This window comes from Thamnophis elegans, chromosome 1, assembly GCF_009769535.1.
Source record: "Thamnophis elegans isolate rThaEle1 chromosome 1, rThaEle1.pri, whole genome shotgun sequence".
Taxonomy (NCBI): domain Eukaryota; kingdom Metazoa; phylum Chordata; class Lepidosauria; order Squamata; family Colubridae; genus Thamnophis; species Thamnophis elegans.
The window spans coordinates 168,721,853-168,735,672 of NC_045541.1; the positions used below are offsets into that span (position 1 = coordinate 168,721,853).

The window sequence follows — 13,820 nt, forward strand, 5'->3', positions numbered from 1 at the left end:
CTCCATCGCTGGAGTTTTTAAAGAGATTGGTCAGCCTTATGTCTGAAATGGTACAGGGTCTCCTGCTTGAGCAGGGGGTTGGATTAGAAGACCTCCAAGGTCCCTTCCCACTCTGTTATTCTGTTCAACTATCCAATAGCAGAGACCTGATCATACAAAATATACATGAAAAGGATCTTGGTGTTCCAACAGATCACAAACTTGTGACCTGTTAGAGCCAAGGTGGCGCAGTGGTTAAATGCAGCACTGCAGGCTACTGCTAGATCAGCAGGTCAGCGGTTCAAATCTCACCGGCTCAGGGTTGACTCAGCCTTCCATCCTTCCGAGGTGGGTAAAATGAGGACCCAGATTGTTGGGGGCAATATGCTGACTCTCTGTAAACCGCTTAGAGAGGCCTGAAAGGCCTATGAAGCGGTATATAAGTCTACTGCTATTGCTATATTACCTGGGGGGGCAAGAACTTGCGGTTTTGATTTGGGTGGGGAAAACTCCGGGTCCTTCAGAGTTGGGGTTTCACCAGCTGTGCCAATATCACATTCTTAATAAATTCATACTTTGAGGAAACCCTGGCCTCAGAGTTTGGATTGCTTTGGGTCTGTTACTTGGAACCCTGACACTGAATAGAAGCCTTCAGCGTGATGCAGCTGCTAAAAGGGCAAGTGCTATTTTGGGAGCAATGAATCCAGATCATTTGTTGTTAGTTGCAAAGTCGTGTCTGACCCATCGCGATCCCATGGATAACGTTCCTCCAGGCCTTCCTGTCCTCTACCTTCCTCTGGAGTCCTTTTAAGCTCACGCCTGCTGCTTCAGTGAGTCCATCCAGCCACCTCATTCTCTGTCGTCCCCTTCTTCTTTTGCCCTCCATCTTTCCTAGCATTAGGCTCTTCTCCAGTGAGTCTTTCCTCCTCATTAGGTGGCCAAAGAATTTGAGTTTCCTCTTCAGGATCTGGCCTTCTAAAGAGCATCCAGGGTTGATCTCCTCTAGGACTGATCGGTTTGAATCCCTTGCAGTCCAAGGGACTCGCAGGAGTCTTCTCCAGCACCATAGTTCAAAGGCCTCAATTCTTTGGCGTTCAACCTTTCTTATAGTCCAACCTTCACAACCATACATTGCAACTGGGAAAACCATAGCCTTGACTATAAACACTTTTGTTGGCAGGGTGATGTCTCTGCTTTTTAGTATGCTGTCTAGATTTGGCATAGCTAGGAACAATCCCACTCTATTGTGCCTTGGTCAGGTCATACTTCTTGGACTATTCCCAGTTCTGGATGGCACACTTCCAAAGGAGCAATTACAAATTGGGGATGGGCGGGGGGGGAGGACAAGAAATAATGGATAGAAACTAATCAAGGAGAGAAACAACTCCACAGCTGACCTTCGAACATCATTTGTCAGGTGTGACCAGGGGGGCATTTGCCCAGGTTCGCCTGGTGCACCAGTTGCGTCCCTACCTGAACCGGGAGGCCCTCACAACAGTAGATTTGTAGATTTGTAGATTTTATTAATATTTGTAGGCCGCCCTTTTCCCTGAGGGGACTCAGGGCGGCTCACATAAAATCGGGGAAGGGGAATACAGACATTAAGATAAGACATATAATAAAATAGTAAGCAACATACATTCATCATTCGGGAGGGGAACTATCCTTGTCCCCAGGCCTGACGGGCGAGCCAGTTCTTCAAGGCTGTGCGGAAGGCCTGGACGGTGGCGAGGGTGCGAATCTCTACGGGGAGCTCGTTCCAAAGGGTCGGGGCTACTACTGAGAAGGCCCTCCTCCTTGTAGTTGCCAGCCGACACTGGCTGGCCGATGGTATACGGAGGAGGCCTAATCTATGTGATCTTATTGGTCGCAGGGATGTAATTGGCAGAAGGCGGTCTCTCAAGTATCCAGATCCACTCGTGCCCTTGTGACCTCTAGGCTGGAATACTGCAATGTGCTCTACATGGGGCTGCCCTTGAAGAGCATTCGGCGACTTCAGCTAGTCCAGAATGCGGCCGCGCAAGCGATTGTGGGTGCACCTCGCTTCACCCACGTTACACCTATCCTCTGCGAGCTGCACTGGCTGCCTGTCGATCTCCGGGTGCGCTTCAAGGTGCTACTTATCACCTATAAAGGCCTTCATGGTAGTGGGCCTGGGTATTTGAGAGACCGCCTACTGCCAATTACCTCCACTAGACCGATCCGATCGCATCGATTAGGCCTCCTCCGAATTCCATCTTCCAGCCAGTGCAAACTGGCAACTACCCGGAGGAGAGCCTTCTCGGTGGCTGCTCCGACCCTCTGGAACGAACTCCCCTTGGAGATTCGGACCCTCACCACCCTCCAATCCTTCCGCGCCGCTTTGAAGATCTGGCTATCCCGGCTGGCCTGGGGTTTAGATTCCAACCCCACCCAAATTGTGTGACTGTTGTGCTCTCTTTTAATATGTTGTATTGTTTCCATATTGGAATACTGTTTGTCTTTCCCCCCCTCCCTTTTTGAATTGTGAGCCGCCCTGAGTCCCCCCAGGGAAAAGGGCGGCATACAAATAAAGGAAATAATAATAATAAATAACTTGGAATTGAGGAGAAACTTCCCAACATGAGGACAATTAACCAATGGAACAGCTTGTCTTCAGATATTGTGGGACTGGTCTAGAAGATCTCCAAGATCCCTTCCAGCTCTATTCTGATTCTGTCGCCATCACTTAGGCTGCCGGTCCGTGGAGCCAGAAGTTGGGGAACTGCTGCTGTGTATAACATTGTCTAACTTTGTACAAATTAAGAAACAAAACACTCACTGATGCTGAAGGTCCAATTCAGGCCAAGCCCCCATGGAAATCAACTGTTCTTCCAGTTGGATGATACGCAGACCAATGTAGCCCGAAGAACAAAGTAGGAGAACGACCCTACGGGAAATGCAGATAAAGCTTGTTTAAAAGTCAGCACTGGGAAAAGAAGTAACATCTGAGATTATTCCTAACTCAGTCTTGAAAGCTGTAGTGTAGTACTAAAAGACATACAAGATCCAGACTCTAAAATAGCTTGAATAATAGTGACGAGAGCAAATTGGTTTTTAGTCTTCTACTAGCCGATAACTCGGTGATCCCCAGATATTTATTTATAGGGGGGAAATCTCCGGACCAAATGTAATTTCTAATGTTGGATTTTCCCCTTACCAGAGGGAGCCCCCTTGTGAAGCCGTTTACAGCAGTACAGTAGAAGCCATTTTAAGGCACAACAGGTTATATCTTAACAGAACACCACTCTGCCCGAGGGGTGTTAGGAGTGTCTTACCCCCCACAGTGTTTTTTTCCACAGAGTGTACCAAGTTTCCATGTGTGTACCAAGTTTGGTTGAAATTGCTTGAGATATTCCAGTTATGCTGGAAACAGATTCCAGCTAAATATTACAAAGTGCTTCCTAGTTGAATAACAGTTCAACAGTTCAACCAATTAAGCCGTAAGGCGGGGAGCTTTTCTTTGCTGGATGTTCACAAAGAGGTTAGGCAGTTTTCTATCTGAACATTTAGATTTCTGCACCAAGAAGATGGTTGGGCTAGATGGCCTCGACCGCTCCCTCAAGCAACAGGGTTTGAAAGTTCACTCACAAAAAAAGGTAGATGATTATAATTGTGTTGAAACGGCACAGTGGAGTCCTCTGGGTGGCTACCGACTTCGGCGTCTGCTCTGCCTCTGCCAAAGGAAAGTTCATCACAGTTCATTGCAAGATGGTGACAAAGATAACCAGATCCTTCTTTGCTATGCAATAAGATGATTAGGAGGATTGGGAAATTTCACTTAGTTTTGGAAGACAACAACACCCAGAAAATGGGTTGCAAACTGCGTCTCAAGGAACAGAGCTAAATACTGCAAGATGAATTAATTTATCAAGGCATACAGGTAGTCCTCAACGAATAATCATTTTTTTACCCTTGTTCAAAGTTACAACGGCTCTGAAAAAAGGGACATATGACCAGTCCTTGCATTTACAACCACGGCCATGTTCCCATGGTGGTGTGATCAAAATTTGTGTGTTTACCTGGATTGACCATCCAAGAAGTAGACATAGACAGAGATAAAGATTTAAGAGAGGAATTTGGAAGGCAAGTAAAAAAAAAATCATGGCAACTCAAGTATTGAAGCGGGCAAGAGATGATGGATAGATTTTTTTTCTTTTCCTGTTGTTTTGATTTGCTTCTCCCTTTCCCTCTCTTTCTCTTAAAGCATAGCAATTAAAAGTATTGGAGTGGGCAAGAGACGATGGATGAATTCCCCTTTTTTGTTATTCTGATTTGCTTCTCCTTTCTCTCTTTGCTTATCGCTTTTTTTTAAGGCAGGTGACATGATTAGAAGTTAGATAGGAAGCAAAGGGAAAGTCTTTTAATAAAGGGGGGGCATGATTTAAAGCTGGAATAAGTGATAGAAATAAGAGAAGGGGGAATTTTAGTGTATACATTTTTGTGTAATAAAATGGAAGTAATAATAAGAGAAAATGTGATACAACTGAACAATGATAGACTGCAACCTAATATAAACATGTATTATTATTAGAAATACATAGGTTGATTGAATGTAATACTTAAACTTTTTTTAAAAATTTGCGTGCTTGGCAACCAGCATGTATTTACAAGGGTTGCAGCCTCCTGGGCCCTGTGATCATTACTATTAACCCTAACCTTCCCAGCCAGCTCTGACAAACAATGTCAACAAGAGAAGCCAGATCCCCTTAGTGATCTCATGATTCAGTTAACAATTGCACTGATTCGCTTAACTGTATCAAAAAGGTTGTAAAATCAAGCGTGGATCATTTAACCACCACCTTGCTTAGCAACAGAAATTCTGGGCTCAATTCTGGTCATAAGTCAAGTATCAGGAATCCGAGGAATGCCCTAATTAAATCATGAGCCTCGAGCCAAGCTTCAAAAGAAATCCAGTCATTTATTAGGAGCTTCATGTCGGCATGTACCCAAGTGAAGCCAGCTCTGACCCCACGTAATTTACGGCCCCAATCATGACCCTGTTTCCCCACTCCCACCCACGGGTGTGTCATCAATCACATTCACCAAGAGGACAATTTCTTGGGTTGTAGAGACCACTCCCCTCCCACCGCTGTAAGTAACCCTGGGATACAGCCTTGAGACAGATACTGTACATCTGGAATGTGGATCTGTCTGTTGTTGCCATGCCATTTCATTGGTTTCCCATCCCCCCCTTTCCTATGGCAACTCACGAGCAGGCCAGGGATGCTTTGCGAGTTGATATCAAGGATTACCTGTATCTACAGAATTAGTCTAATTTGCAGATCTTCTGCTATTACTACGGTGATCTAAAAGCAGTCGGTATTTTTCTACCCTTGGTTGTTATTGTTCAATTGGGAGAAACTTGTTCACTTGATGGCAGCCGAGATCCATCTTTTATAGCACTGCATCTCCCAAGCATATGTAGCTGAAATTCTATAGCAAACCCACTGAATTTTCGGTGGGCCAATGTTTTTGTTTTAAAATACAATCTAAAATTGGCATCTTCCATCTTTATTAGTTCCATGCAACCTGATTTACTAGAATTTCTTCTAGTAAATTTCTTTGGCCTTTGCCCCCAATTTAGTCCACCCCTATCATTTAGCCATGACTATACCCTGTGCAGCTCTTGAAGGCAGATTTTTCTTTTAAAGGAACATTCTCCCTCCTTCTCAAATATTGTCCACCGTACTGAGAAATCCAGACCAGTTTTGCCAAACTCACAAATCTCAAAACTGAAAGGATCGGTTACTTACTTTGCTGTTTTGTCACCGGCTGTTGCTGCTCGCAAGATGCTTCATAAGGTATCTGGATCCTGTCTGCCACGTCTATTAAATAAGAAACAAGCCCATGTCCCAGTTAGCACACAGCCTGAGAATTGGCAATGAAAGCGGTGGGCAGTTTGTGTTTTTTAGAATCCCTGATCAGCGGTTAAGGAACCAACGCTCAAGAAATTTGCCGCAGACTAGATTTGATAGTGTAGTCATGAAGGGCTTGGAAAAGTCTTCATGGACAACCAGCTAAATATGGGCCAATAGTGTGCTGCAGCAGCCAAAAAAGCCAATGCAATTCTAAATTGCATTAACAGAAGGATACAATCAAGATCAATTGAAGTACTAATACCACTCTATATAGCCTTAGTAAGACCACACCTAGAGTACTGCATCCAGTTTTGGTCAACACACTATTTAAAAGATGTTGAGACTCTGGAAAAAGTGCAGAGAAGAGCAACCAGGATGATTAGGGGACTGGAGGCTAAATCATATGAAGAACAGTTGCAGGAACTGTGCATGGCTAGTCTAGGGAAGAGAAGGACCAGGGTAGACATGATAGCAGTTTTCCAGTATTTGAGGGGCTGCCACAGAGAGGAAGGGGGTCAAGCTATTTTCCAAAGCACCTGAAGGCCAGACAAGGAATAATGGATGGAAGCTGAACAAGGAGAGATTCAACCTAGAAAGAAGGAGATATTTTCTGACAGTGAGAACAATCAACCCATGGAACAGAAGTTGCCTTCGGAAGTTGTGGGGGCGTCATCACTTGAGACTTTCAAGGAGAGATCGGATTGTCATTTGTCAGAAATGGTGTAGGGTCTCCTGCTTGAGTGGGGGGGGGGGGTTTGGACTAGATGACCTATAGGGTCCCTTCCAACTCTGTTAATCTATTAAAACCATTCAAACGCTATGATATGTCTACAAAGATCAGAATTATGCAGTTTTCCCTGTGGTAATCTAGGGAAGCAAAACTTGGACTCTGAAGGAGCAGACTAGAAACAGCATTGAACTTCAGTGTCTATGGCGATTCTCAGTCATCCAGGTCATGGTTATCCCAAAGGTGCTTTTTCAAAAGGCAGCTGGACTTTCCTTGAAGGTGTTTTGCTTCTCATCCAAGAAGCTTCTTCAGTTCTGCCTGAAGGGTGACGGATGAAAGGATTTATATTCCTTGCAGCCATCTGGTCGTTAGCATTCTTTCTGAGAATCACTGAGGCCACTTGGAGGTTTATCTGTGACCTCAGCGTCACCTGAGTAGTGCAAATGAGTGTGGAACCTTCTTGGAAGTGCTGAAAGGACTGAACTTTAGTATTGAAGAAGGCTCCTGAGCATACTGTGGATAACAGGGCTGGGCGGCACGACGACGAACAGACGGACAATGACGTATAGAGCAGAGAAAATCAATCCAGAGTTCTTGTCCGAGGGACACAGGACCAAATTCAAATATCATATTTTGGACACATTACGCTAAGACCTACTGTAGATCTTTTAGCATAATATGAACTCCCAGGAGGCGATAATGGGGGGAAAGGTGGAAAGAAAAAGAATTAGAGGACCACCAGTAGTAAAGTGGACGGACTTAGTTGCAGCGGAGATGGGATGACCTGTTGAGTGAGCTACTCAGATGAGCTTTGAAAGGTGACCTGGCCTTTAGATGGAAGCATTTTGCTATTCCTTTCCATATATTTATTCGTTCTCAAAACATGGCAAAAAATAAAAACTCCAATCTCACCTGTTTTTTCTGGAAAGTTATCATTTGCATCTGATTCCTTAGAGTTCTACAAAGAAAGAAGAATGAGGATTGGTTGGGGCAAGACTTTTTTTAGTGTGTTCAGAATAATTCAGCAGCTTTTCACTTAAAGATTGGGCTGTACTAGCGTGACCCGACAAATGCGCGCATGACAAAAGCGTGGCGATGAAACCGCGTCAAGAAAACCGCAACATCATCAACGCGCCGACAACAGCGCGATTTAAGTTAAGGTAAGGCTTAGGTTCAGGGTTAGGTTTAGAACTCGCGGTTATTACTTGTTCGCTGAAGGCGCGCTTTTGTCGGCACGCTGTTGTTGGCGCGCTGTTGTTGGCGCGCTTCTGCGCTCATTCGTCAGCGTGATTTAGAACTCGCGGTTTTCTCGCCGTGGTTTCATCGGCGCGCTTTTGTCGAGCGCGCATTTGTCGGTGAACCCTGTACTTGGAATATATCTAATCCTCAGTTTACGATGGGCCACTTAGAAACCATTCAAGGTTACAATGAACTTCCTTGGGGGTTTCCCAAAGGTGCTTTTTCAAGAGGCAGCTGGACTTTCTGGTTTTTCTTTGAAAACGTTTTGCTTCCCAAGCCAAGAAGCTTCTTCAGCTTCTTAGGGGTATTTATAACCTAATAAAGTTAGCGGAGATGGTCAAATTGACTGCTTTGATTTAAAGAAAAGAACACAACAAAATTTCTTTCTACTTGGAAACCATTTTTGGACTTTGTGCTTGTGGTGGGGAAAAAATGAAACTTTTGACTTTGGGTTTTCTTGATTAGAATAGCTTTGATGGTATAGAAACTGCTAGTTTACATTATTATAAAAAAGTAAAAAGTTGAGATCTTGTTACTAACATATTCTTTACCTTATTTAAGCATTTATTTAAGGACTGCCACAAACAAGGTCATAAAATCAAGTCAGTCACATTTTACGACCATCACGATTTATAGCCTTAATGGGCAGGCTCCATTACAGTGGTAAACCTGTACTATAAATGAGCCAGTTTGATTGCGGGGTTATATCAAATATGGGCTGCAAGAACTGAGACAACTAGAGGGAAGCAGGAGATGTAGAGAAAATATCTCTGAACACTTTGCTGTCACCCCATGGCCACCTAGATTTTTGCAGCCCAGGAAGGCTTTTCAAAATAAGTTGGGAGCAATATGTCGCTTGAAAGAACAATGATTCTCCAGATCCCTGATTTACACAAAGTATAATGAGTCTAACCTTCCCTCCCAATAATTTGGCTAATACACCAACGCTTAGGCTGGGGGGTCAAATTTTATACCCCTCAGATAGGGTCCGCAACTTAGGAGTCCTCCTGGACCCACAGCTGACTTTTGACCACCAGCTGTCAGCTGTGACCAGGGGGGCATTTGCCCAGGTTCGCCTGGTCCGCCAGTTGCGGCCCTACCTAGACCGGGAGGCTCTCACAACAGTCACTCGAGCCCTTGTGATCTCTAGGCTGGAATACTGCAATGGGCTCTACATGGGGTTGCCCTTGAAGTGCATCCGGCGGCTACAGCTAGTCCAGAATGCAGCCGCGCGAGTGATAGTGGGCGCACCGCGGTTCTCCCACGTCACACCCGTCCTCCGCGAGCTGCACTGGCTACCTGTTGGTCTCCGGGTGCGCTTCAGGGTACTGATGACCATCTTTAAAGCACTCCATGGTAGTGGATCTGGGTACTTGAGAGACCGCCTTCTGCCGATTACCTCCCTAAATCGACCAATTAGATCGCACAGACTGGGCCTCCTCCGAATTCCATCTGCCAGTCAATGCCGACTGGCAACCACACGGAGGAGAGCCTTTTCTGTTGCAGCTCCGACCCTGTGGAACGACCTCCCCGTTGAGATCCGTACCCTCACCACTATCCAGACCTTCCGCGCAGCCCTCAAGATCTGGCTCTCCCAGCAGGCCTGGGGATAGGTTCCCAATTTACCCGCCCGAGTGTTTGATTGCTGAATGAAAGTTGTGTTTTTACTATTTTTTCTTTGTTCACATACTGTTCTGTTTTTGACACTGCACCCCCCTCCCTTGTGGTTGTAAGCCGCCCTGAGTCCCCTCAGGGAAAAGGGCGGCATATAAATCCCAATAAAACTCTAATAAAAAAAAACTCTAAACCATTTATTTCCTAATAATGTCAATGTGTGAAAGAGGATGTTTATATTATTTGTGACTTGAGCATACAAACCAAGGTTATCTTCGGGAGGTGGTCTGAGTTGATGGAAGGTGCAGTTGGACTGTTACTCTGACTACTGTCCTGGAAGCAGCACAAAGAGAAAGAGGATTATTTCCTGACAGTTAGAACAATTAATCAGCAGAACAACTTGCCTTCAGAAGTTGTGAATGCTCCAACATTGGGAGTTTTAAAGAAGATGTTGGATAACCATTTGTCTGAAGTGATATAGGGTTTCCTGCCTGAGCAGGGTATTGGACTAGAAGACCTCCAAGGTCCCTTCCAACTCATTGTATTTGTATTATTTGTATTGTATTGTATTGTATTGTATTGTATTGTATTGTATTGTATTGTATTATTGTATTGTATTGTATTGTATTGCATTGCATTGCATTGCATTGCATTGCATTGTATTTTAACATATGAAGAACGGTTGCAGGAACTTGGTATGTCTAGCTTAATGAAAAGAAGGACTAGGGGAGACATGATAACAGTGTTCAAATATCTCAGGGGTTGCCACAAAGAAGAGGGAATCAAACTATTCTCCAAGGCACCTGAGGGCAGGACAAGAAGCAATGGGTGGAAACTAATCCAGGAGAGAAGCAATTTAGAACTAAGAAATTTCCTGACAGAACAATTAGTGGAACAACTTGCCTCCAGAAGTTGTGGATAGTCCAACACTTGGAAGTTTTTTAAAAGATGTTGGATTTGACTGAAATGATATAGGGTTTCCTGCCTGAGCAGGGGGTTGGACTAGAAGACCTCCAAGGTTCCTTCCAACACTGATAACAGAATACCTCTGTTATTCTATATTCTATTGTATTCTATTGTAATTCTGATTTTGATTCTAACATCTTGTGATATGCAGGAAGTCAATTAAGCCACACTTGACAGCCCCAGGCCTATTGAGATTAGATGGGTGGGGATGGATGGGGGAGGATTACAAAAATAATCTGGGACAGCTAAGAAGCAACATTTCCAGTCTGGAGCTTTTAATTACCTCGAGATGTTTACAAACAGAGCGCAGGAGCTGGTAGGCACTCTCCCGTGACCGGATGGAGCTGAACAGAAACTGCAATAGAGAGTAGAGGACAAACAGGACATTTCAGCACAAAGCAAATTCAGTCAGAGAGAACACACTTAGCTTAGGGAAGGACCATCTGTTTTATGCAGCAGACCCTGATGAAAATAGTCAGTGGAAATAGTCCGAACTGGGATAAAACCATTTCCAGGGTCTCAACAACTTTTAGTCCAAGACTCGACAACACTAAATTTTCTCTTCCAAAGAAGGCCTGACCCACAACTGTTGCTTAGTTTGTCTGATCTTTAGCGTTACCATTCAGAGTCTCCTACTGTTCTCACCGAGGCTTCCCAAGAGCATGAAGCAAAGTCTTGGTCCCCACAAAAACCTCTTTTATTAATTGACTGTGACTTCTGCTCATTCACATCCAGCAAAGTCTTTCAAGGGAGGATTTACAGTCACAGACCTTATCTGGTTTGGAGAGCTGCCCGGCCGATATCTGCAAAACCTGGCAAGGAGTCTCGGAGAGTCATGAATCAATTAAGGGAACTAATTGTCTCCTGCAAACTCCACTCCCCTTTCTCTCCTCTTTTATTTCCTCTGGGAGGGGCCATTCATCATCCACCTGTGGCCTTACTCCCAAGTTGACCCCTGTTCTTTAGCTGTTCCCTTCCTCTGGCAACTCTGCGCATGCGCACACTGGGAACAGGCTCCAGCTGTTCGTCTGCCTCACTGATGTCTGACTCTGAAGGCAGCTGATAACTGTCATACGGCTCTGGCCCCCTCTCTGCCTCTGACACAGAGCCCTCATCAGAGCCTTCCCCAGACTCCAGGACTGGCCCAGGTTCCTCCCCAACCTCCTCACTGTCTGAATCTGCTGCCAGCTCCCCTGGCCACTAGTATATAGCAATAGCAATAGCAGTAGACTTATATACCGCTTCATAGGCCTTTCAGGCCTCTCTAAGCGGTTTACAGAGAGTCAGCATATTGCCCCCAACAATCTGGGTCCTCATTTTACCCACCTCGGAAGGATGGAAGGCTGAGTCAACCCTGAGCCGGTGAGATTTGAACCGCTGACCTGCTGATCTAGCAGTAGCCTGCAGTGCTGCATTTAACCACTGCGCCACCTTGGCTCTAACACCTACCTTCTCTCCTTCAGTCGTACGGATGCAAATGGCGTTGGGTACCAACAAGGCTGTGTTGGCCTTCTTTAGGACACTGATATTTAGCACGGAAATGGTAACCTGCCCGGAGAAAATGGTGGGAAAGAGAGAGTCAGAGGCATAGATCAGCTTTTCATTGTTCCTGAGGAGACATTGGGGGAAATGACTATGAATGGGTTTACAGGCAGTCCTCGACTTATGTTCATTCGTATAGTGACCGTTACAACAGTTATGGAAAAAAACGGACTGTAAAGTTTTTCACACTTACAACCTTTACAGCATCCCCGTGGTCATGTGATCAAAATTCAGAACTCACTTAACAACGCTCTTGCTTAGCAACCAAAATGTTGGCTCAGAAACTCTGGCATTTGAAGCACACAAGTCTTAAAGCTGTCAAGTTACAAGACCCTCGCGCCCCTAACCCTTTAGAAGAAAACCCCCAGGGGTGTTCAAACTTGATAGCTTTAAGACTTTAAGGTATAGATAGGATTCTTAGAGGCAGGCAGGGCAATTGGTGAGCCAGCCAATCAGTGAGTGGTGGGCAGAGCAAGCGTGGTGTGGACGGGCGGGGGGAGGGAGCTGGAACTAGTTCTAAACAGCCCTGTAGACTTGTGGAACCTCTTCTATAGAAGAGGTTAGAACTGGCAGGAACCCACCCCTGGGTTGTTTTGATGGTTGTAAGGCTGAGGTTGTTGTGGTCCACTGGCAGCCTGCAGAGCAGGCAGCAGAGTCGGACAGTGAGGAGGTTGGGGAGGAACATGGGCCAGTCCTGGAGTCTGGGGAAGGCTCTGATGAGGGCTCTGCGTCGGAGGCAGAGAGGGGGCCAAGGCCATCTGGTAGTGATGTGCTGCCTCCAGAGCCTCCAGAGCGAGGCAGAGGGGGAGCCTGTAAGCAGTGCGTCCATGCACAGAGCTTCCAGATGGCAAGAACAGTTAAGACAAAAGGAGCAACTCGGGAGGAAGGCTTGGAGATGATTGGCCCCTCCCATAAGACATAAAAGAGACCAAACGGACGGGAGCCTTTGCAGGAAGCAATTAGTTCATTCGGGTCAGTTCAAACTCTGAGAAGCTCCGTTTGACTGTGCTATGCTTGGCCTTGCAAAACTAATTGGCCATTAGAACGCTGACAGCGTTTCAAGGGAGATAAAGTTGGGCGCTTATCAACATTGCCCTGAAAGACTTTGGCAACTCCAGCAGACATCTGTCGTACTCTTCACAGACTGTTTGTGAATCATTACGGGCTGTGAATGACCATAATTCACAGCCGTTTAAATAAAAGAGGGTTGGGGGGATTAAGAGTGTGATTTACGCTTTCTCAGGAAACCTAGGTCACAACAGAGGTCTGGTTGCAAGCCACTTTTTTCAGTGCCGTTATAAATTCGAATCAAAGACTACTTAAAATTTTGAATCAGTACCACTGTTGTTAATCTGCTAAAGCCCCCAAAGTCCTACCTTAACTTCCCGTCGAAGCACGCTACAGTAGAAGCAGATATGATTGCTAATGACGTAGAGGCGGCCATAATAAGGCATCTCTCGTTGCCAGGAACATGAAAATGCTGTGAAACAAGATGAGGAATTCGGGATTAATGAGGATCGTGGGCAATTCAGGAACATAAGAAGCTGCCCTGGCCTGAGGAGGGATCTAACAGGACATTATATTCCATCAGTGTGATGACTACTCCACTCATAAAATCCATGGCACAGGCCCCATCCGGTACTCCTAACTCAAATTTCCATTCGCTTCCCTAGCTGCTTTCTTAAAATGAATTGTGTCTTCCATCTGCTGTAATGTACAACATGTTTTACTTTTGGGACACAAACAATAAGCCAACAGAAGGAAAGGCACTATTTCCTCTAATGGATTGGTAGGTAAGATTTAAATAAAAAGATTAATTTTAAAAATCCCACATCAGGAGCAAAAGAACAATGAGACACCTTCCATTGTTCTTG

General features: G+C 45.3%; 1 protein-coding gene across 1 annotated transcript in view; it reads right to left on the bottom strand.

The window, feature by feature from the left end:
* The window catches only part of LOC116513838 (GRAM domain-containing protein 2B-like), a 52,123-nt gene that overhangs the window by 15,855 nt on the left and 22,448 nt on the right, over positions 1-13,820 (bottom strand). The window contains exons 5-12 of the mRNA XM_032225092.1: positions 13,323-13,426; positions 11,854-11,952; positions 10,688-10,759; positions 9,703-9,771; positions 7,498-7,543; positions 5,754-5,825; positions 3,589-3,673; positions 2,780-2,887 (exon numbers count right to left, since the gene is read on the bottom strand). Coding sequence (XP_032080983.1) covers positions 2,780-2,887; positions 3,589-3,673; positions 5,754-5,825; positions 7,498-7,543; positions 9,703-9,771; positions 10,688-10,759; positions 11,854-11,952; positions 13,323-13,426 — 655 coding nt within the window. The remainder of the gene's footprint in view (positions 1-2,779; positions 2,888-3,588; positions 3,674-5,753; positions 5,826-7,497; positions 7,544-9,702; positions 9,772-10,687; positions 10,760-11,853; positions 11,953-13,322; positions 13,427-13,820) is intronic.